This window comes from Triticum aestivum, chromosome 7B (genome assembly GCF_018294505.1).
Source record: "Triticum aestivum cultivar Chinese Spring chromosome 7B, IWGSC CS RefSeq v2.1, whole genome shotgun sequence".
NCBI classification, from domain to species: domain Eukaryota; kingdom Viridiplantae; phylum Streptophyta; class Magnoliopsida; order Poales; family Poaceae; genus Triticum; species Triticum aestivum.
In genome coordinates, this window is record NC_057813.1 from 485,408,837 (window position 1) to 485,433,752 (window position 24,916).

At 44.1% G+C, this 24,916-nt stretch overlaps 1 protein-coding gene across 1 annotated transcript; it reads left to right on the forward strand.

Moving 5' to 3' along the window:
• Positions 1–475: 475 nt before the first annotated feature.
• LOC123162345 (LRR receptor-like serine/threonine-protein kinase RGI5) lies at positions 476–4,585 on the forward strand. Its single transcript, XM_044580140.1, has 2 exons — positions 476–3,584; positions 4,118–4,585. Exons 1-2 carry the CDS (start codon positions 761–763, stop codon positions 4,501–4,503), a joined length of 3,210 nt encoding a protein of 1,069 aa, XP_044436075.1. The 5' UTR covers positions 476–760; the 3' UTR covers positions 4,504–4,585.
• The last annotated feature ends 20,331 nt before the right edge of the window (positions 4,586–24,916 follow it).

Genomic DNA, 24,916 nt, shown 5'->3' on the forward strand with positions numbered 1-24,916 from the left:
ACACGGATATTTGCACGTATGTGCAACATTCAACAATGTTTGCTGCCAAAAATAATTCTGATCATTTTATTTTTACTATTCATAAGGCGCAATTAAGCTCGGGAGCAGAAGAGTGCTTTCGCTTTCCATGGAGTTTTCCATCAAGAATAAGTGCAAGGAAACAATTAATCTGTTTGTTGCTATTGCTAGAGGCAAGCAAGACGAGACCAAAATTGCAGTTAAACAAGTGCACTCAGCAGCAGTGACATTACTAATACTACCAGCTAGCTTTAGCCCCCGACCTAGTGGAGGAGACCACCCGTAGCCACCATTAAATAGTCGCCGCGCCCAAGAAGCGCAGATAAGACCAGGACAAGCGAGGTTTTACTACCACTAACCCCAATTCAAGGGTTTAAGCTAACCCAAAGATAAAAATATATGCACCCACAGCCGAGGAGAGAGAGTGTGCGTGTCTGTGTTCAAAAGAACTGAAGAGAGGCCCAGACAGGGAGCAGCGTCTCCGCTCCCGGCCTCCTCCTCCATATGCGTCTTGGGTGCGGCTCAAGCAAACACCAGCTCAAAGCAAAGCGAGCTCCCCGCCACCTCACTGCCCGTCGCACTCCACTCCCACATGCCTCGCCATCCCCCATCTCCTGCTCGTAACCCCATCTCCGGTCCCATGCGGCGGTGAGCTCGCCGTGCCGCTGCTGATCGGATAGGTGGGGGAGGGAACGTTCGTTGTTTCTACTTTTTCGGTGGGTTCTTGATCGCCGGGATCAGAATGGCGCACCGGCGCGCCCGGTTCTTGGTGGTGGTGCTCTTGGTGGCCGCGCTGGCGCTCCGACCGGCCGCGGCGCTGTCCCCGGACGGCAAGGCGCTGCTGTCGCTGCTCCCGACGGCGCCGTCGCCGGTGCTGCCGTCCTGGGACCCGTCGGCCGCGACCCCGTGCTCGTGGCAGGGGGTCACGTGCTCGCCGCAGAGCCGGGTGGTGTCGCTCTCTCTCCCCAACACCTTCCTCAACCTCTCCACCCTCCCGCCGCCGCTCGCCTCGCTCTCCTCGCTCCAGCTGCTCAACCTCTCCACCTGCAACATCTCAGGGACCATCCCGCCGTCCTACGCGTCCCTCGCGGCCCTCCGCGTGCTGGACCTCTCGTCGAACGCGCTCTACGGCGCCATCCCCGGCGAGCTCGGCGCGCTCTCGGGGCTCCAGTACCTGTTTCTCAACTCCAACCGCTTCACCGGCGCCATCCCGCGCTCCCTCGCAAATCTCTCCGCGCTCGAGGTGCTCTGCATCCAGGACAACCTCTTCAACGGCACCATCCCGGCGTCCCTGGGCGCGCTCACCGCGCTCCAGCAGCTCCGCGTCGGGGGCAACCCGGGGCTATCGGGACCCATCCCGCCCTCCCTCGGCGCGCTCTCCAACCTAACCGTCTTCGGCGGCGCTGCCACCGGGCTATCTGGACCCATCCCGGAGGAGCTCGGCAACCTCGTCAACCTCCAGACGCTGGCATTGTACGACACCGGCTTGTCCGGCCCCGTGCCGGCGGCGCTCGGCGGGTGCGTCGAGCTGCGCAACCTCTACCTCCACATGAACAAGCTCTCCGGACCGATACCGCCCGAGCTCGGGAGGCTACAGAAGATCACCAGCCTGCTGCTCTGGGGCAATGCCCTCTCCGGGAAGATCCCGCCGGAGCTCTCCAACTGCTCGGCATTGGTGGTGCTGGACCTGTCGGGCAACCGTCTCTCGGGCCAGGTGCCCGGGGCGCTCGGGCGTCTCGGCGCGCTCGAGCAGCTGCACCTATCGGACAACCAGCTGACGGGGCGCATACCGGCGGTGCTGAGCAACTGCAGCAGCCTCACCGCCCTGCAGCTCGATAAGAACGGCCTCTCCGGGGAGATACCGGCGCAGCTCGGGGAGCTCAAGGCGCTGCAGGTGTTGTTCCTCTGGGGCAATGCGCTGTCCGGCTCGATACCGCCGTCGCTGGGCGACTGCACCGAGCTGTACGCGCTGGACCTGTCCAAGAACCGGCTCACCGGCGGCATCCCCGACGAGGTCTTCGGACTCCAGAAGCTCAGCAAGCTGCTCCTGCTCGGCAACGCGCTGTCGGGGCCGCTTCCTCCAAGCGTGGCTGACTGCGTGTCGCTGGTCCGGCTCCGGCTCGGCGAGAACCTGCTCGCCGGCGAGATACCCAGGGAGATTGGCAAGCTGCAGAACCTGGTGTTCCTGGACCTGTACTCGAACAGGTTCACCGGACACCTCCCCGCCGAGCTCGCCAACATCACGGTGCTGGAGCTGCTCGACGTGCACAACAACAGCTTCACGGGGCCCATCCCTCCGCAGTTCGGGGCGCTCATGAACCTGGAGCAGCTTGACCTCAGCATGAACAACCTCACGGGCGAGATGCCGGCGAGCTTCGGCAACTTCAGCTACCTCAACAAGCTCATCCTCAGCAGGAACCTGCTCACCGGGCCATTGCCCAAGTCGATTCAGAACCTGCAGAAGCTGACCATGCTGGACCTGAGCAACAACAGCTTCTCCGGCCCGATACCGCCGGAGATCGGCGCACTGTCAAGCCTGAGCATCAGCCTGGACCTGAGCGGGAACAGGTTCGTCGGCGAGCTGCCGGAGGAGATGTCCGGCTTGACGCAGTTGCAGTCGCTTGACCTGTCGAGCAATGGCCTGTACGGCAGCATCTCGGTGCTCGGGGCGCTCACCAGCCTGACGTCCCTCAACATCTCGTTCAACAACTTCTCCGGCGCCATCCCCGTGACGCCATTCTTCAAGACGCTGTCGTCAAACTCCTACACCGGCAATCCCAGCCTGTGTGAGTCCTATGACGGGCACATTTGTGCGTCAGACATGGTCCGTCGGACCACACTGAAGACCGTCAGGACTGTGATCCTTGTCTGCGCCGTTTTAGGCTCGATCACTCTGCTGCTTGTCGTGGTCTGGATCCTGTTCAACAGAAGCAGGAGGCTCGAGGGCGAGAAGGCGACCAGCCTGTCGGCCGCCGGCGGCAACGACTTCTCGTACCCGTGGACGTTTACGCCATTCCAGAAGCTCAACTTCTGCGTGGACAGCATCTTGGAGTGCCTCAAGGATGAGAATGTGATCGGCAAAGGTTGCTCCGGAGTCGTGTACAGAGCTGAGATGCCCAACGGCGACATCATCGCGGTGAAGAAGCTCTGGAAGACGACCAAGGAGGAGCCGATCGACGCGTTCGCCGCCGAGATTCAGATATTGGGTCACATCAGGCACCGGAACATTGTTAAGCTGCTTGGTTACTGCTCGAACAAGTCTGTCAAGCTCTTGCTCTACAACTACGTCCCCAATGGTAACCTGCAGGAGCTCCTCAGTGAGAACAGGAGCCTGGACTGGGACACACGGTACAAGATCGCGGTCGGGGCGGCGCAGGGGCTGTCCTATCTGCACCATGACTGCGTCCCGGCGATACTCCACCGGGATGTCAAGTGCAACAACATACTGCTCGACTCCAAGTATGAGGCCTACCTGGCTGACTTTGGGCTGGCCAAGCTAATGAACTCGCCCAACTATCATCATGCCATGTCGCGCATCGCCGGTTCTTACGGATACATTGCTCCAGGCAAGTCACTTCTACGAACTTGCATTTATCTCGTCTTATAGTGTACATTCATTCACCAATTGACAGATATTTTTCTTACTATCTTCAGCATTTAGAACTATAGACAGATAGTGTACATTCATTCACCAATTGATTCCACAGCTTCGTGAATTATTTGGGTAGTGCTGTTACCTAAGCAAGAATCTTTGACCCGTGGTTGCTTCTAGTAAACTTAACATGGTTCTTCATCCATGACCATGTCGATATCTTGTAGCTTAAGCGGGTGACTAGGTATTAACTGACATTGTCCTTGCTTAGTAGTAGTACAATATAGCTGCTAGAGTTTCTCACATCACAAGCATCCTTGTTCACTGAAGCACGTTGACTTCATGCTGTTGATTCCAATGCTTAGCACATCACTGTGTTGATTTGCGTAATTATACTGAAGTGTACCAATACAAACTATAATTATTGTTCTACTAACTACTAAGTAAAATACAAGGTGATTTCAGTTAGAGGACCCAATGGTTTGACACTTGCCTTTTTCATTTCAGAGTACGGCTACACCGCGAACATCACCGAGAAGAGCGACGTGTACAGCTACGGCGTGGTGCTCCTGGAGATCCTGAGCGGGCGCAGCGCCATCGAGCCGATGGTCAGCGACAGCCTCCACATCGTGGAGTGGGCCAAGAAGAAGATGGGGAGCTACGAGCCGGCGGTGAACATCCTGGACCCCAAGCTGCGTGGCATGCCGGACCAGCTGGTCCAGGAGATGCTGCAGACACTGGGCATCGCCATCTTCTGCGTGAACCCGGCGCCGGCGGAGCGGCCGACCATGAAGGAGGTGGTGGCCTTCCTCAAGGAGGTGAAGAGCCCGCCGGAGGAGTGGGCCAAGACGTCGCAGCAGCCGCTCATCAAGCCGAGCAGCCAGGAAGCCTGACGAGAGCACTGCCGCGGTGGATTCAGTGGCGCATCTTCTGCAAGAAGAGAAATGGAAGGAGATCAGGAGATGATATGAGAAAGGAAAAGGAGTAGGATTTTGATAATTGCCTAGCTAGCTTTGGTTAGGGGTTTCTTGTACAGTTTCAGAGGACGTTGTAGCTCATTCTGGGGAACTTGAATGGGAAATTTCTCAGTTTTTAGTTTGCTCATGCGACACATCACTGTGCCTCCCAGTTTACAGTTTACTCCTCATTTCGCAGTTCGTTTGCATGTGATGTGATTCTAATAATGTCCACCGGGCTATTAAAAGAACATCTCACGCCCATATACTAGTACACTAACGCCCGCTTAGGATGGGTGCAAGTTTATACGCTATTTATTTTGACTTTAGCTAGATTTCAGTTAGCTGAATTTTTGTTTTGTGGTCAATCGATTTTCTGGCCTTTGGATTGCGCTTTAAGATTTGTGTAGTTTTTCTTTCTGTCATGTTTTGCTGGTGGTATTGGGCTGTTTGGATTTGATTCACACCGATTTTGGGTCAGTCGATTTCGCTCTTGGGCCCAATTTTGGTGCGTGCATGCTTTTTTTCCATGTGTTTGCTTTTGTTTTTTGCACGTGTAGTTTTTTTTTATTTTTCAGTTGAGTTTTTTTTTCTTTATGTGTATTTTCGGATGTTGAGTGCGTGAAAATGTATACATGCAAGTACTAGATGTACAAATTACATTAAAGTACGGAAACTTCACTCTTATATATTTATTCTGCATATTATCAAAAGTGCATTTTTTGCTAATTTTGTGTTTTTTTGTGTTTTTATTTTCTTTATATTATTTAAGGGTAATACCAATGCTAATTGTTTTGTGCTATTTTTTTCTAATTAAATACAATTTTCTATTATTATGTGTATGTATGCATGAAAGTACTATACAATATGTGTGTAAATTATACCGCTAAAGTTGCGTTATTATATGTGTATTCACTGCATATTATTAAAAGTGCAATTTCACTGCAAAGTTGTGTTCAAGTCTTTTCTTTATTTTCTTTCTTCCTCAGAGTAATACCAATGTCGCTAATTTATCCCCTCTTAGAAAACTCTATTTGTTTTACCATGTTTAGTTTTGAATTCATTTCTGGTTTACAAGGACAATACCAATGCAACTTATTCGTTCCTTGTTTAAAAACTTTGTTTTTATGTAAAATTCACTATTATATGTTTATTCTTAGATAACTCAAAAACTGCAATTTATGTGTAAATTGTGTGCAAATTGCATCATTTTTTTTTAATTCCTTTCTTTTTAAAAGGTGGTACCAATGCCACTATACTTCATTTCTTCTTAGAAAATTTACTTTTATTTTTGTGTTTGTAAGTAAGTATACACGCAAGTATGATACACCATGTGTGTAAATTATAGTAGAGAGCAAAAATTGCACTGTATATGCTTATTTTTGGCATATTACAGAAGTGCAATTTTAAGGCATAGTTGTGTGCAAGTTATTTTTTAATTTACTTTCTACTTAAGGGGTTTCATTTCCCCCTATTTAGTAGTTTTTTGTTTTTTATATTTTCTTTCTTCTTAAAGGGTTCCATTCTTACATAGAAAACTTCATTATTTTGTTTTATTTTTAGTTTTTGTATTTTGTTTTCTTAAAGGGTTTCATTCTTCCATAGAAAACTTTATTATTTTGTTTTGGTTATTTATTTATTTTTATTTTCTTTCTTCTTAAAGGGTTTCATTCTTCCCTAGAAGACTTCATTACTTTGTTTTGTTGTTGTTTTTTATTTTCTTTCTTCTTAAAGAGTTTCAATCTTCCCTAGAAAATTTCATTTTTTTGGATTTATTTCTTTCTTCTTAAATGGTTTTATTCTTCCCTAGAAAAGTTTATTATTTTGTTTTCATTTTAATTTTAATTTCATTTCATTTTCTTTTTTTAATGGCAATACCTTTATTCCTGCATATTATAACAAAGCGCAATTTTCGTGTAAATTGCGTGCAAATATTGCCATTACTTGTTTTTTTATTGCCTTTCTTCTTAAAGGGTACTGTCAATGTTCGGATTTTTGATTTTCTTTATTCTTCAAGGGTAATATTAAATGCCAATGATTCATTTTAGCTTAGAAGACTTCATTAGTATGATTTTTTTGTTTCTACTTTTTCTTACTTCTTTAAGGGCATTAGCAACTCCGGTAATTCATTTTTCAGAGAAAACATCTTTTTTGCAAAAGTTCCACTAACATATGCTTATTCTTGCATATTTTAAAAAACAATTTATGTACATATTGTGTGCAAGTTTTATCATTATTCATTTTATTTTATCATTATTCATTTTGTTTCTGTACGGTTGACGGTGTAGGAGTGCAACTTGCTTGAGGTTAGGCACAAGGCTAATCCATCAATCATCCTGCGCTCAACGACAAAAGCAGGCACACAAAGCAGCATACAATTACTACGTACCACAAATTAGTTTGGATGAAAAGAAGGACGTATGTATCATGCGCCCATGCTTATGCATGCAGAATGTTTCATGCGTACACGCACGCATGCGTAAATACATATCATGCACGCGTGCGAAATGTGTACATGCATAGCGAATCTGTAATGGGCTGGCTACCAAACACAAGTGTTGTTTGTCGACTCGACTGACCCAGAAATAAGATCAGTCGACTTACCTGTAGTCGCTCTCATTTATTTTACAGGTATACTAGCAAACATGCCAAGCATGCCCCTGCGTTGCCACGTGAGAAAAAAAAATCACCCCTCATACACACTCGACAACATCAACAAATCACTTGAAATCTTTCACGGTACGATACAAGAAACAATATGATAAGTGGTGTTGTACACAAACATAAAGGATTGGATGATTTTTTAAGTGTACTGAGGTTGTGTCCAATTTATTAGACAACAAAAATATCTACCTAGCTGCCACTATCAATTCATGTCTTTGCTACGTTCCTCCTCAATGATATTCAACAAACAGTGCATTAGGCTAGAAATAGCAAACGACACTTTAGTACTCAATGATAGCATGTGCATAACAGCATTATTTTTGTTTTGTTGATATATATGTTTGCAACTGTAATCCATGTCAAGACTTAATGTGGTTGCAAACATATTAGATATCTCCGTCGAAAACAATCAATCTATATGGACATGCATAACGAATATGCATTTCCAATAATCCCCATTCAAATAAAAGTACTAACTAAGGGTGCAACATAAACATAGTTCTAGAAATAACTAACATCCAAGATAATATCATATTTGAAATCTACCCCATATAAAGAAAAGTATCAATTAAGGTTGCAACATAAACATAATTTTAGAAATAATTAACATGCAAGATAATATCATATTTGGAATCTATACATTTTTCTGAGCGATTTCCATATATAACACTTTAAATTTGAAGTTAGGTTTTGAAAGATATGAATATTTTGAAAAGTATTTGAATCTGCCAAAAAAAGAACTTTTTTTAAAAGAAAGTAGTTGCACCGTAATTGCAACACTGTGCAGCCCATTTGCTAAGATGACACTTGAGCAAGCAGCTCTATCTTACGCCAACCTGAAATCAAGGAGGAAAGGGAGAAAAAAAAGGGAGAAGGAGAACTCAAACTCAGGTCTCCCGGGTGGTAGAGGAAGGCTCAAGCTAGTAGGACGCTTGTGCACTTGTTAATTTTGATGTGATAATTGTGTACATGAACAAAACACAATGGACGTCGAGTATAATGAAAAAACGAATCGTTTTAGCCACTTACGGGTGACAGTGGAGGTAAATATTATAATTTTTAGGACACTTTTAATGACAGTGAACGGGCAAAAGCAATCCGTGCTTTATTATTTGATATAATATAGATATATATATATATATTGCCGGTCAACACTTGATTTCCATCTGAAAGGAAAACGACGCGTCAAGATCTATATCTTAAACTGATCAAATACAAGCGGAACGATAATCCAAGTAGGGCGTAAAGGAAAAAAAAATCTCAGCACAAACTGAGGATTGTAGATGAGAGAACAATTTAGCCTCTAAAATCCTCAAATTTTCAACTTAAGAAAAGGACAAGAATATATGAATAGTCCTAACTCAAGAACTGAAGTTGAAGTATTACGTCTCCCTTCTTCTCGTAGAAATTGGGGTAAAATGGAATAACGTACCACCACCCATTATGGTTTTGCATTAATTTGGGGCTTGGTTAACTGGATAGAGTCTAAGACAACGACACATAATCCAAGTTGGAGTGTACTTTAGGCCATATGGAATGTTTGGAATGATGTTGCCTTTAACAAATAAACCATCACAATTTTTTTGCAGGTTATCTTCAGACCATCTGTTTGGATCCGTGCGTGGTCATTACTCAGCCATGCGGACCATATGAAGCTTATGGATATTGGGTGCAACCAATGAGAGATGGTTGCATGGGATACTTACAACCAGTTTGGATGTCGGTCCAATAATAGGATATGTGTCTAGTCATCCTATTTTTGCCGATTGTGGCAATTTTTTTATTAGATTCGCTCTTTTTTCTGAGATCTTATTCAGAACTTGATTTTTTTAATAATATGGTTGTGTGCATCAAGAGATGCAGCGGCCGGGGGTACTCCTCCTTCAAAAAATGGGACATCACGAGGTGGGATATTGGCAGCTGCCATTCAAGGCATCTCTAACCAGGCTCCCCACTCTCCCATGTAAGTCCGAATGGACGGCCCGGGTAAGGCTCAAACAAGAGCGAGAAAAAATAAGAGCCTACCCAACCAAGCCATCCATTTCCTCCCTACATGTCCAGGCTGTCCGACACCCCTCAAATCCACACTTTCCCAACCCGAACAAGGCCTGAACAGAAGAGAGAGAGAGAGAGAGAGAGAGAGAGAGAGAGAGAAGGAGAGAAGCCTACCCAACCAGCCCTCCGTTACCTCCGAGTTTGAGGGGTGTCGGACTGTCAAACATAGGAGGTGAGCGCGTGGCTGCAAAGCGCGGCGACCGCGAGGGTCAGGTGGTAGCAGAGGTTCCATCGAATGAGCTGGGCATAGAGGAACGCGAGCGTGGAGAGAAATGTGGCGGCATGCACGGAGAAAAGCGCCCGACTTCAGGACGTCATAGAAGTTGCGGAGAAGGGCCATACTGTGGCAGAGGAGGAGAGCCATGACGGTGGCTTCCAATGGTGGCAGTTGAGGGCCATACCCACGACGGAGCTTGTATAGTGGTTGCAGTTGGGGTTGTGGCAGTGGCTTGCTGCAGTGGGTTGTGTCGGCAAGGTCACCGGAGCTTGCGCCCTCTCGGAGGTAGGGTTGCTCCGACGTGCACGCCTCATCTGTGCAGGGTGTGCTCTGCTCGTGCTCCAGCGGTGCCGCACATGACCTACTCAATGGATTGTGTGAAATAGGGAGGACAATTTAGGGGGTGTGGTTGTATGACATGAAAAGTGGGGGTTCAAAGCATACACGCGCAAACACTGTCGAGATGTATCCGAAGGAGGATAGATTTGTGCATTATAGTTGTAGATATTGTCACAAATCAAAATGGGATACTTGTTTTCTAGAGGTCCCTTGTGTTGTACAAACTAGATGATACCTCGTGGGTTTAATAAGATATCGTTGTATGGAACATGAATATTTGTGTTAACAACATGAGAACTAAAACTGAAAAATGCATATGATTTATTGCATGGAATTATTTTGTAGTTGTAAAATAATTACTGAATATAAACTGTATAATAAAATGGGAAGCATTTTTTCGTGTGTGGTTTCTTGTTGTGGAGAACCTTTCCATGCACGGTTGCATGTCAGTACTACAAATCTGGACACTAATGACCGCTCATCATTGACCACTAACCACACGTCAGTGATGAGGGTCATCACAGGTGGGCCAGCAAAAACTCGTGAGTGTTATTGCTCTGAGGGTTCTTGACACTGACTGCACTAATTTTGGACCGTCTGTGATATGGTCTTCTTCAATCTCCATTCACTTCTTGCGAGCCAGATTGCTATCACAGCGGCGCTCAAAACTAACATGTGTGTGATATGTGTTTATCACTAACCAACGAGTTAGTGGTCAGTTATTGGTGTCGGTACAACATTTAATCGGTGTAAGTGCATCTAGTGCCCCTTGGTGATTTTGGTGTATTGAAGACTTATAGGTTAAGAGACTAATATGTTTGTGAGTGTACACAGGTTCTATAAGTCGATGAGGAGTTTGATATTTACAGTGAAAGTCGACCCCTAAAAATGAATGTCTTCGGCTGAAGACTTTGGTTCTCCTGAAGACTTTAAAAGTGAAGAAATTGGTGCGACCTTAAAGACTTGGATATTCATGCGAGGATTATGAAGCGTGAAGACTTTTGTTTTCGTAGTTTCATTTTATTTTTCTTGAGTCATAGGAAACACCGTACTGTTAAAGACGGTCGAGGTAATAGTAAGGAAACTGATTTCCATGTGATGCTCATCTCAAAATCCTACACCTACCCAATCCTTCGAGTGAAGCCATTGGAAATCTCATATCAGTTCAGTCAATTTCTTCAGTGATAGAGACGAAGATCTTCTGGTCTCTGAGGAATTTGTTCTGACTGAGGAGTTAGGAATTCGCCAGTGCGGATTGCCTACATAATGAGGAACATGATAGCCCTGAGGAATTCGAACCTCAAATATTCGACCATTGTTGTGCTACGCGCCAGCTGTCTCAAAAATATCTACCACCTAATGGTCATATCAGCCAAGGGCATTTATGTCTTATCATGTCGGGCTGCTCCCTAGGCTATAATTAGCCACCCCCTACAACCACTAGCCGGTTGGCTGCTCCGAGAGAAACTGACACTTGTCATTTGAGAGCATCCCATCCTTTGAGGACTTTGAGCGAAAATCATCAAGTGAGGAAGTACCCAAATCCCAAACCCAAACCTACAAACCCCAAAGTGATTGAGCATCACTGAAGAGATTGCTCTTGTGTGGAACCGACACTTGTTACCTTTGAGGACTGTGTATCCTCCAGACGGTTAGGCGTCATGGTTTGAGCATCCAAGAGGAATTGTGGATTACCGAGTGACCAAGTCTGTGAAGGTTTCGAAGTCACCTGTGAAGACTTACCACTACTGTTGGGCGAGATTTGCGTGATCGTAGCTCAAGGAGAATACGATGAGGACTGTGTGTCCGGTACTGTGTGTCCTCGAGTTTAAATACTCAGCCGCTCCAACCAGACGAACAACTGTCACAGCAGTTGAAACTGGTTGACCAAATCATTGTCTTCACCAAGCCTACTGGTTCTATTTTCTCAACCCTTTCATTTCCTCAATTATGTGTTGATGAACCTGATCATTACTATTTAAAGACTTTGACTGAAGACTTTCTCTAATTCCTCAATCCTATTTCTTCAGTCAGTTTGTCTTCATCCTGTTATCATGTGTTTACGCTTTCTGTACTTTGTGTTTTGTCTTTCATTTCATCATGAAGACTGTGTTGTTGCTCTATTATGCTTACACCCGAGTACTTATTCCGCTGCAAGTAGTTCTTTGCTTAGAAATTTCCTCACTCTAAAATTCCTCAGTGAAGAATTCATAAAAATCGCCTATTCACCACCCTCTAGTCGACGTAATGCACTTTCAATTGATATCAGAGCAAGGTACTCCCTTGTTCTGTGTGATTTTGGTTTAACCACCTGGACTTTTAGTTATGTCGACTGCAGGTATGATCAAGGTCTCGGCTGAGTGTCCTACCTTTGATGGGACATACTACCCCTACTGGAAGAACAAGGTGCGCATGCATCTTGAGGTAATTGATAACGATCTCTGGTATGTTGTGTAAAATGGCGCCCCCTCAGTCACTCCGTCTCTGAATGCTACTGATGTGAAGAGATTCAAGCAACTCGATTTTCAAGCAAAGAATATCATATGCGGCCATCTGAGCAAAGGACAGTACGGCAGAGTGAGTGCACTGGAAACTGCCAAGCTAATTTGGGACAGGCTCTCCAAGGTCAACGAAGGAGTCTCAACTCAACGTGACTCCCGAGTTGATGTTCTTCGCAATCTCTTCAACCGCTTCAAAAGACTCCACAACCAAAATGTCCAGCAAACCTTCAATCGCCTCACTGACATCTCAAATGAGCTTTAAGCACTTGTTGCCACTAACATCACCGATCATGAGGTGGTGAAGAAATTGCCGAGATCACTTGACACCTCATTCGATACACTTGCACTAATGATTCAAGAACGAGATGATTACAAGTCACTAGATCCCGCTGATATCCTCGAGAGGCTAAACACACATGAGTTCCAGCTTGCTGAGAAGAGAGATCTCTATGGATCGAGCTACGGAAGACACATGCACTGAAGGCCAAGGAAGTCTCTGAGTCTGAAGCTGAAGATTCTGGTAGCAGCCTGAGTGATCCTGAAGAACTGAGCCAGGAGCTAGCAATGCTCGTGAGGAAATTCTAGAAGTTTTCTTGCCGTGGTTGTTTTGGAAAGTCTTCAAAAAATAATGATTCCTTGTCCCGTGACTACAAAAAGAGAACTTGCCAAAAATGCAAGAAACCTGGTCACTACATGTCTGATTGTCCTCTGTGGGAAAAGGAATCAAAGAAGAAGAAGTACAAAGATGACGATTCTGATGACTCGAAGAAAAAGAAGAAATCTTCAAAGTCTTTATCATCAAAATCTTCAAAGTCTTCATCTCACAACAAGAGCAGTTCCAAGAAGGCCCGGGCATTCATTGGCAACGAAATGGACTCTGAAGCTGAATCCGAGGAAAATATGGAAGAGGAGGAATCTGAGGAGTCAGACTCTGGTTGTGAGAGCTTAGCCCTCGCTACTGCTTATGTCAGCAAGTCCATCTTCAACACTAAAGAAAATGACCTCCCCAACTCTGCTGAGAAAAGCGTCGATGACTATGCTCCCACCTATTGCTTCATGGCAAAAGGTGCCAAGGTACTCAAACATTCCCCCTCTAACTCTAGTGAGGATGAATCTGATGAAAATCTTAAGCCTAGCTATTCCGAACTTGCCAGAATTGCTGTTAAAAAACGGAAGGCTTTAGAAAAGATTCAAAATCAACTAGTCAGAAGCGATGACCTGTTGGGTGAGGAATTGAATCGAACCAAGTCTCTAACTGATAATCATCAAAGACTTCAAACTAAGTTTGACAACCTTCAAAATCATCATAACACTCTCTTAACTGATCATGAGAAGCTTTCTTATGAATTTATTCAAAGAAAGCAAGATCTTGAAAAGTTAAGAGTGAGGTATGAAGATCTTCAGAAGGAAAACGATTCATTGCTTTCTCAACAGACCAGTTCCGCTCAGAAAGAATTTATTCCACCATGTCTTAAATGCATTGAACGTGAATCTGCTAATTCATCACCTGAATGTTCAAATGCTTCTATTGCTGCAAATTCTTCAACTGTCTCTGTGATCACAAATTCCTCATCTGAGGATACCACAAGTATCACTGACGACAATGCAGGTCTGAAGGAATTGTATGTGACAAGCATTTACAAAAGCCTCAAAGGGCATCAAACTCTATGTGATGTGCTTAAAAAGCAGATCTTGAACAGGAACCCTAGGAAAGAGGGTATTACCTTTGAGAGGAAACTTAATGCTGATGGGACCTACTGGAAACCTGAGCAGTATCCCAAAACCTCATGGGTTGCTGCGAAAGGACCTCCTATAGATCCATGCACTTTATCTGGCTTTACCTGTGACTCTTCATATTCCTCTGGTGAGTCATTCGACTCCAACTATAAGCTGTTTAAGAATCATAATGGTGAAGTATTTGCTCGATATGTTGGAACTAACTGCAGGAACGGTCCCCCTGTGAAGAAAATCTGGGTTCCTAAAAGATGCCTTGAAAAATCTTCAAGTGAATGTCATCATGACACCACCCATGAAGAATAGGAACCCCAGATTAAATTCTTCACATTGATCAAAATCTTCATATGGATCCAAGTCCTCATATGGACCAAATCCTTCATATCGATCAAATTCCTCACAAGGATCAAAATCCTCATATGAACATCATCGTGCTAACACTTCTGTTTCGCAGGGAAAGTCTAAGGGTCATGAATATGTGCATTATTCTTCAAACCATTATGTTCATAAGTCCTCGAAGAATTTCTCTGCTTATGCATATGCTTATCCTAACCACTCTTCTATGAAACGAAGTGCACTGGCTTCAATACCATCTTTTTCTTATGGAGCTCGCAAAATGATGAACTCTTTGCCACCCTTCCAGATGTGGGTGGTGAAGAAAAACAACTAATCTCTTATGCAGGGTCAGGTCTCCAGACAAACTTGATCGTCTGAAGAAATTGCTGGAGACCTGAATGTGCTTGAAAGGACGCAAGCTAAACATGAAGAAATGAATCATTCATTTCTCACCTCCTCATATTGCTATATCTGTTACTGTTGATGAAATCGATATCATATTCTTCACTGATTTAGTATATGGGTTCGTAAGTTGCACTAATTCATGTGCAGGATGAACAACCCAAAGCTACTGAGTGGGTCCTCGATAGTGGATGTACAAATCACATGACTAGTGACAAGAACTTGTTGATGGACACTGATTTGTCACCATCTCATCTGAAGCATATCACTTACGCTGACAAAGGCAAAAGCAAGGTATTGGGTCTAGGTAAGGTTGTAATCTCAAAGGATTGACACATGGACAAAGTCATGCTTGTCGAGTCCTTAGGATTCAACCTCATGTGTGTCTTAATGCTTTGTGATCTAGATATGGTTGTTGTCTTTGGAAAATTTCATAGCTTTGTGCTAATGGAATCTGACAACTCTAAGGTCTTCGAAGGCTTTAGGAAAGGAGACTTGTATATTGTTGATTTCTCTGCAGGACCACAGCCTACCACATGTCTACTTGCAAAAGCTTCAGAATGCTGGCTATGGCATCGATGACTTGGTCATGCTGGGATGAGGAACTTGCATACACTCGCGAAGAAGAAGCATGTCATTGGCATCGAGGGTGTCAAATTCCTCAAAGATCATCTTTGTGGGGCTTGTGAGTCTGGAAAGAACACCAGAGCCAAGCATCCCTCGAAGACTATCATGACCAATTCTCGTCCCTTTGAATTACTTCATATGGATCTCTTTGGCCCTACTCATTATGCCATGTTCTCTAATTCTGCATCATTATATGGCTTTGTCATAGTTGATGACTATTCTCGTTACACATGGGTGCATATCATCACTTACAAAAATGAAGTGCAGGAAGTCTTCAGACGTTTTTCCTCAAGGGCTTCCACTAACTTCGGTGTGAAGATCAAGCATATCAGGAGTGATAATGGAACTGAGTTCAAGAATACTGGGCTCGATGAATATCTTGACATGCTTGGCATTACTCACGAATTATCTGCTCCTTATACTCCTCAGCAGAATGGCGTCGTGGAGCGCAAGAACGAGAACTCTTGTTGAGATGGCTTGCACTATGCTTGATGAATACAATATGCCTCAACGCTTCTGGCCTGAAGCAATTGATACTGCGTGCCACATCATCAACATGGTATATCTTCACAAATTCTTCAAAAAGACCTCATATGAACTCCTCACTGACAAGAAACCCAATGTAAGTTATTCCAAAGTCTTCGGTGCTAAATGCTGGATTAGAGATCCTCACCATCACTCTAAATTTGCACCGAAAGCACATGAAGGTTTTATGCTTGGTTACAGAAAGGACTCGCTCACCTACAGAGTCTTCAACCTAAATCATCACAAGGTTGTTGAAACTGTAGACGTGCGGTTCGATGAAACTAATGGCTTGCAAAGAGAGCACCTACCTCCTGTGCTAGATGAAATGTCACCTAAGGAATCCATCAAGTTCAAAGCTACTGAGGATGTCATCCCAACTGAAGAATCTGCTGAAAAAATCATTCCAGATCGTGAAGAAAATCATACTGGTGCCGCTGAAGAAACTGGTCCTAAAGAAAATGCTGGACCTAAGCAAAGTCGTCAACCTGCACATCCTCGTGTTGCAAACGAAGTGCAAATCGAGAAGATCATCGATGACATCAAAGCACCAGGTCCTCTCACGCGCTCAAAAGCTTCACATTTATCTAACTTTTGTGGGCATTTTGCATTTGTCTCTATCACAAAGCCCACTAAAGTTGATGAAGCATTCATGGAATCCGAGTGGATTCAAGCTATTCCAGATGAATTGCATCAATTCGAGCTCAACAATGTGTGGGAGCTTGTCAAGCGACCAGACCCATGAAAGCACAACATCATCAGTACCAAATGGATCTACCGCAACAAACAAGACGAAAATGGCCTCGTGGTGAGGAATAAGGCTCGTCTTGTAGCTCAAGGCTACACACAGGTTGAAGGAATTGATTTTGATGAGACTTTTGCACCTGTTGCTAGACTTGAGGCTATTCACATATTGCTTGCTTACGCTAACCATCATAATATCATCTTACATCAAATGGATGTGAAAAGTGCATTCCTCAATGGTAAGCTTGAGGAAGAAGTATATGTTCCTCAACCACCAGGTTTTGAGGATCCAAAATTTCTAGATCACGTCTACAGACTCAACAAGACCCTCTATGGCCTCAAGCAAGCACCTCGGGCATGGTATGACACACTGAAGGAATTGCTCATGAAGAAAGGCTTCAAACCTAGTTCACTTGACCCAACTCTTTTCACCAAAGCATATGATGATGAATTATTCGTGTGCCAAATATATGTTGATGACATTATCTTTGGTTGTACTAACCAACATTACAGTGATGAATTTGCCTATATGATGAGTGAAGAATATCAAGTGTCTATGATGGGAGAATTGAAATTCTTTTTAGGTCTTCAAATTCGTCAACAATACAATGGCATATTCATATCTCAGGAGAAATACCTCAAGGATGTATTGAGGAAATTCGGCATGCAAGACTCCAAAGGCGTCAAAATCTCTATGCCCATAAATGGCCATCTATGCACTGATGAAAATGGTAAAGACTTCGATCAAAAGGTATACCGCTCCATGATTGGCTCTTTATTGTACCTATGTGCATCTAGGCCGGATATTATGCTTAGTGTTTGCATGTGTGCCTGATTTCAAGCTACACCGAAGGAATCACACCATAAGGCTGTGAAGCATATTCTTCGATATATAGCTCAAACACCAACACTTGGATTATGGTATCCCAAGGGCTCTTCCTTTGATCTCATTGGATATTCAGACTCTGACTATGCTGGAGATCGGGTGGACCGCAAGTCAACGTCAGGCACATGTCATTTCCTCGGATGATCCTTGGTATGTTGGTCCTCGAAGAAACAAAACTACGTATCACTCTCCACTGCAGAGGCTGAGTACATTGCTGCTGGATCTTGCTGTGCTCAATTGCTGTGGATGAAGCAAACTCTCAAGGACTATGGCACCAATGTGAAGAATGTGCCGCTCTACTGCGACAATGAGAGTGCCATTAAGATTGCTCACAACCCAGTTCAGCACTCGAAGACAAAGCACATCCAGATTCGTCATCATTTTCTTCGTGACCATGTGTTGAAGGGTGACATCTCCATCGACCATGCAAGTACTGAAGACCAGCTGGCTGATATCTTTAGAAAGCCCTTGGATGAGAAGAGATTTAGCAAGTTGCGGTGTGAGCTAAATATCCTAGAATCTTCAAATGTTCTTTGAAAAGGACACACATCCTAGCGCTTATGCTGACTTGATGACTTAGATGTGCAATACACGAAGTAACATTTTTCTTCAATCAATGAAGACTAACCCTCTAAGTGTGAAGAAATTAATGAAGAAATTGATTCTCAGAACCTAACGATAGTTGTACGCGGTGTCTGAAATCAGCTTTCTTATACAATGGGTTACGCCACCAACCAAAGTTGAGAATCTTCAATTTGAGTTTTTTCTTCATTTTTGAAATTCCTCAGTTTACAAATTCTTCAACTTTGCATTACCTTCACCCTTTCCGTCATTGTTCTTCATTGACTATATATATACACTTGAGTTTTTATGTCCTCTATAACATTCACTTATTGCTATTTCTTCAAGTTGATCTTTCGGCTAAGTGAATGTGATCGGACCCTTTCCCCTCTATGCTTAACTCAACCTAGTCTATTCAAAAATTCTTCATGTGCGTTCTGTTTGAAACTCATTCAAAATCTTCACCGAGTCCTTGTCAGCTGAAGAAATTGCGAACGAAACATTAAATATTCCAAATCTGATTTTTTCGGTTTCTGCCGCTCATACCGTTACACATTCCATGATAAATATTATCTATTCACCCACGATCTTACACGATCGCCACCTCACAATATGTGGGTGACACATGTCGCGCGAATGAGAAGGGTCAGGGGCACGTTCGTCCAAATTCTTTGGGCGAACAGTTTTTTCACAGTGGCTATAAATACCCCCTCCCCTTCCTCATTTCACTTTGACTCCGCTCGACCTCACTCCCTCGCTCGAGCTTCTCAAACCCTAGCGCCGCCGCTACTTCCATCATCGCCGGTGAGGAAGAGCTTCACTGCCTTGACCTCGTCGCCGTCGTACTCGCACCGGACACAGAAATCTTCACTCCGCCACCACCGTAGACGTCTTCCTCCGCCGAGTTAGGGCGTGGAAGATCTGAGCCGACGAACTTCCAAATCTACACTTCCTATTCGTCATGTTCTTCATCAAGGGTCATTAGAAGTTACTTTTACTACATTTATTCTACTGATGATTTTCATCAAATCTTCAAAAGGTGTTTATTCTTCAACCTCCACACTCTAAAGATGTAGCACAAATCTTCAGCTCTTGATCTGTTTCTCTAAGTGACGTTTTTCTTCATGATTCCTCAATTGTGTGAATCTAACAATCCACACAACTCTAGAACCTAAGTCAAAGAACGCTTAGTGAAATTCTTCAAGACACAACTGGTCAATTTCCTCAAACTTGTTCCATTTTGCAAAACCTTCTGAGAATGCATATGACCTCTCCAAATTCTTCGCACCTATACTCTGTTCACAGGTACACATGTCTGCTGCTGAATCACTAGGTTCTCATCAACTTAACTCATTTGCAGAGTTCCTCCAAGAAAAGTTGCATACTTCTTCAGAGAACTCAATTGTTCAAATTCCTCAGCTGAAGATATGGTAGATGGTAAAAGGCCTCAGAAAAGAGGAAAGAAGCTCGAAGTCAAAACTGCCTTTGAAATTCCCGATGACATTTATGCAGGGTACTGCATGCCTGATGAGGCAACTCATGGCAAAGAAACCAAGAATGAGCGCAAGGTGCACATTCAAAGGATTGAACGCCGATGGGCACGGGAGTGGAGAGATTACAGATATGTAACTCCAAAGTATATGAAGAAATTCGCTCTCAACCCTCCTTGCTCAAGACCTCCATTGGCACCTGAACAAAGAGCTGATCCAACAAGCCTTAAACATGGTGAGGATTATGCTAGTGAATGGGCCAGGAAGCAGGCCAAGTTGGCAAAGCAGGCCAAAGGAAGCAGTGAAGAAATTCAACGAAGATTCTGATGCTGTTGCTGCCACTGCTGAGGCTTCTACAAGCAAAAAGGCTATTCCCAAGAAGCTAGCCAAGAAACCAGCTTCCTCAGCAATGCCCTCATGGCCAAGTTCCTCTGTGCCACCTAGGAAAAATCCTCAAGCTGCCCTAGTTCCTCAAACTGCACCAGTTCCTTGAGTTTCAACACCCTCGGCTCCTCCGACAAAGTCCTCAGCCCCTGTGCATCTCGCCACGTGCCAACGGACCACATGCTTCTCTATTGCCTCAGGAGCTTCTGCAAGTTCTTCAGTTCCTCATCCGTCTTCAAAGAGCCCAACTTTGTTGAAGACTAAGGCTACCGCAGGACGAGGCACTAGACCAAGTCCTCACAAGAAACAAGTTGCTTTTCAAGTGCCTTATGATGATGATGAATTAGCTAATATCATCAAATATACACAGCAAAGGGCCCCTAGAGCCAAAGGGAGTGTTGTGCCTCTTCTATTGGATCCAAAGAAGATCCTAGACTTCATTGACCTCTGGCACAAGGATCCAAACACTCCTCTGCCAGAGCTGGGCCTCACTCCTGGACAAAATCACATGTAGGCAACGTTCATCACTGAAGAAAACTGGAAATACGATCAAGCTAAAGTGGCTAAGAAAGCATAATACAAGAAGCAACTCTATCTAAAGGACAATGTCCTCAGCCTATCACCTGAACAACTCCTGCTCTGCAAGCTGATATCAAAAAGCTCAGCGATGAATTTGATTCTTACAAGGCAGAATGGCTGGGAGCCAAGGTTAGATTCGTCACATTAGTGAAGAAATTCACTTCAAGTGTTGCTGGTCCTGTACACATTGGAGTCACTCTAGCTGAAGCATCTGCTCAATCCACTAAAGGAAATGCTAGCACCATTGATGAAAATCAGGTTGCTGATGAAACTGCAAGTACCAGGACTGCTGAAGAAATTCCAGTTGCTGAAGAAACTGCCAGGGCAACCACTAGTGTTGTGCCTGAAGAATCTGCTAGGCCAGCTGAAGACTCTGCTGCTGCGCCTGAAGAAATTGCTCAAGATAGGCCAACTGCATCAGTTGTGCCTGAAGAAATTGATCCAATTTCCTCTACTCCACCTGCACCAACAACATGCCCAATTATTCCTTCTGCTCTTCAAGTGTGCATTGCTTGAAAAGCAAATTCCTCACTATGCACATCTTTAGGGGGACTTCTTCTATATCTTGCAATCAAATTCCTCAACATTGAGCACTTTTCAATTCATATGTTTATCCCCGTTGAAAACTTAACCTATATTGTCATCAATCACCAAAAAGGGGGAGATTGTAAGTGCATCTAGTGCCCCTTAGTGATTTTGGTGTATTGAAGACTTATAGGTTAAGAGACTAATATGTTTGTGCGTATACACATGCTCTATAAGTTGATGAGGAGTTTGATATTTACTATGAAAGTTGACCCCTAAAAATGAATGTCTTTGGCTGAAGACTTTGGTTCTCCTGAAGACTTTGAAAGTGAAGAAATTGGTGTGACCTTGAAGACTTGGATATTCACGCGAGGATTATGAAGCGTGAAGACTTTTGTTTTTGTAGTTTCATTTTCTCTTTCTTGTGGCATAGGAAACATCATACTATTAAAGGGGATCGAGGTAATACTAAGGAAACTGATTTCCAAGTGATGCTCATCTCAAAATCCTACACCTACCCAATCCTTCGAGTGAAGCCATTGGAAATCTCATATCAGTCCAGTCAATTTCTTCAGCGACAGAGACGAAGATCTTCTGGTCTCTGAGGAATTTGTTCTGACTGAGGAGTTAGGAATTCGCCAGTGTGAATTGCCTACATAGTGAGGAACATGATAGCCCTGAGGGATTCGAACCTCAAATATCCGACCGATGTTGAGCCGCGCGGTAGCTATCCCAAAAATATCTACCACCTAACAGTCATATCAGACAAGGGCATTTATGTCTTATCATGTTGGGATGCTCCCTAGGCTATAATTAGCCGCCCCCTACAACCACTAGCTAGTTGGCTGCTCCGAGAGAAACTGACACTTGTCATTTGAGAGCATCCAATCCTCCGAGGACTTTGAGCGAAAATCATCAAGTGAGGAAATACCCAAATCCTCAACCCAAACCTACAAACCCCAAAGTGATTGAGCATCAATGAAGAGATTGTTCTTGTGTGGAACCGACACTTGTTACCTTTGAGGATTGTGTATCCTCCAGACGGTTAGGTGTCATGGTCTGAGCATCCAAGAGGAATTGTGGATTGCTGGGTGACCAAGTCTGTGAAGGTTTGGAAGTCACCTGTGAAGACTTACCAGTACTGTTGGGCGAGATTTGCGTGATCTTAGCTCAAGGAGAATACGGTGAGGACTGTGTGTCCTCGAGTTTAAATACTCAGCCACTCCAACCAGACGTACAACTGTCACAGCAGTTGGACCTGGTCGACCAAATCATTGTCTTCACCAAGCCTACTAGTTCTATTTCCTCAACCCTTTCATTTCCTCAATTATGTGTTGATGAACCTGATCATTACTGTTTGAAGACTTTGACTGAAGACTTTTTCTAATTCCTCAATCCTATTTCTTCAGTCAGTTTGTCTTCATCCTGTTATCCTGTGCTTACGCTTTCTGTACTCTGTGCTTTGTCTTTCATTTCATCATGAAGATTGTGTTGTTGCTCTGTTATGCTTACACCTGAGTACTTATTCCGCTGCAAGTAGTTCTTCGCTTAGGAATTTCCTTACCCTGAAATTCCTCAGTAAAGAATTCATAAAAATCGCCTATTCACCCCCCTCTAGTCAACGTAACGCACTTTCAGAAGCATATCACCTACGCTGACAAAGGCAAAAACAAGGTATTGGGTCTAGGTAAGGTTGCGATCTCAAAGGATTGACACATGGACAAAGTCATGCTTGTCGAGTCCTTAGGTTTCAACCTCATGTCTGTCTCAATGCTTTGTGATCTTGATATGGTTGTTGTCTTTGTAAAATTTCGTTACCTTGTGCTAATGGAATCTGACAACTCCAAAGTCTTTGAAGGCTTTAGGAAAGGAGACTTGTATATTGTTTATTTCTCAGCAGGACAACAACCTGCCACATGTCTACTTGCAAAAGCTTTAGAATCCAAGTTATTGCATCGACAACTTGGTCATGCTGGGATGAGGAACTTGCATACACTCGTGAAGAAGAAGCATGTCACTCGCATCGAGGGTGTCAAATTCCTCAAAGATCATATTTGTGGGGCTTGTGAGGCTAGAAAGATCACCAGAGCCAAGCATCCCTCGAAGACTATCATGACCACTTCTCGTCCCTTTGAATTACTTCATATGGATCTCTTTGGCCCTACTCATTATGCCACGTTCTCTAGTTCTGCATCATTATATGGCTTTTTCATAGTTGATGACTATTCTCATTACACATGGGTGCATATCATCACTTACAAAAATGAAGTGCAGGAAGTCTTCAAACGATTTTCCTCAAGGGCTTCCACTAACGTCGGTGTGAAGATCAAGCATATCAGGAGTGATAATGGAACCGAGTTCAAGAACACTGGCCTCGATGAATATCTTGACATGCTTGGTATTACTCATGAATTATCTGCTCCTTATACTCCTCAGTAGAACGACATCGTGGAGCGCAAGAACCGAACTCTTGTTGAGATGGCTCGCAGTATGCTTGATGAATACAAGACACCTCAGTGCTTCTGGCTTGAAGCAATTGATACTACATGCCACATCATCAACAGGGTATATCTTCACAAATTCTTCAAAAAGACCTCATATGAACTCCTCACTTACAAGAAACCCAATGTAAGTTATTTCAAAGTCTTCGGTGCTAAATGCTGGATTAGAGATCTTCACCATCACTCTAAATTTGCACCGAAAGCACATGAGGGTTTTATGCTTGGTTACGGAAAGGACTCGCACACCTACAAAGTCTTCAACTTAAATCATCACAAGGTTGTTGAAACTGTAGACGTGTGGTTCGATGAAACTAATGGCTCGCAAAGAGAGCACCTACCTCCTGTGCTAGATGAAATGTCACTTGAGGAATCCATCAGGTTCAAAGCTACTGAGGATGTCATCCCAACTTAAGAATTTGCTGAAGAAACCATTCCAAATCGTGAAGAAAATCACGCTGGTGCTGCTGAAGAAACTGGTCCTGAAGAAAATGCTGGACCTAAGCAAAGTCGTCAACCTGCACATCCTCGCGTTGCAAATGAAGTGCAAATCGAGAAGATCATTGATGAATCGACGCACCATGTCCCCTCACGCGCTCAAAAGATCTAACTTTTGTGGGCATTTTGCATTTATCTCTATCATAGAGCCCACTAAAGTTGATGAAGCATTCATGGAATCCGAGTGGATTCAAGCTATGCAAGATGAATTGCATCAATTCGAGCTCAACAATGTGTGGGAGCTTGTCAAGCGACTAGACCCATGAAAGCACAACATCATCAGTACCAAATGGATCTACCGCAACAAACAAGACGAAAATGGCCTCGTGTTGAGGAATAAGGCTCGTCTTGTAGCTCAAGGCTACACACATGTTGAAGGAATTGATTTCGATGAAACTTTTGCACCTGTTGCTAGACTTGAGGCTATTCGCATATTGCTTGCTTATGCTAACCATCATAATATCATCTTACATCAAATGGATGTGAAACGTGCATTCCTTAATGGTAAGCTTGAGGAAGAAGTATATGTTGCTCAACCACTAGGTTTTGAGGATCCAAAATTTCTAGATCACGTCTACAGACTCAACAAGAACCTCTATGGCCTCAAGCAAGCACCTCGGGCATGGTATGACACACTGAAGGAATTCCTCATGAAGAAAGGCTTCAAACCCGGTTCACTTGACCCAACCAAAGCATATGATTATGAATTATTCGTGTGCCAAATATATGTTGATGACATTATCTTTGGTTGTACTAACCAACGTTACAGTGATGAATTTGCCTATATG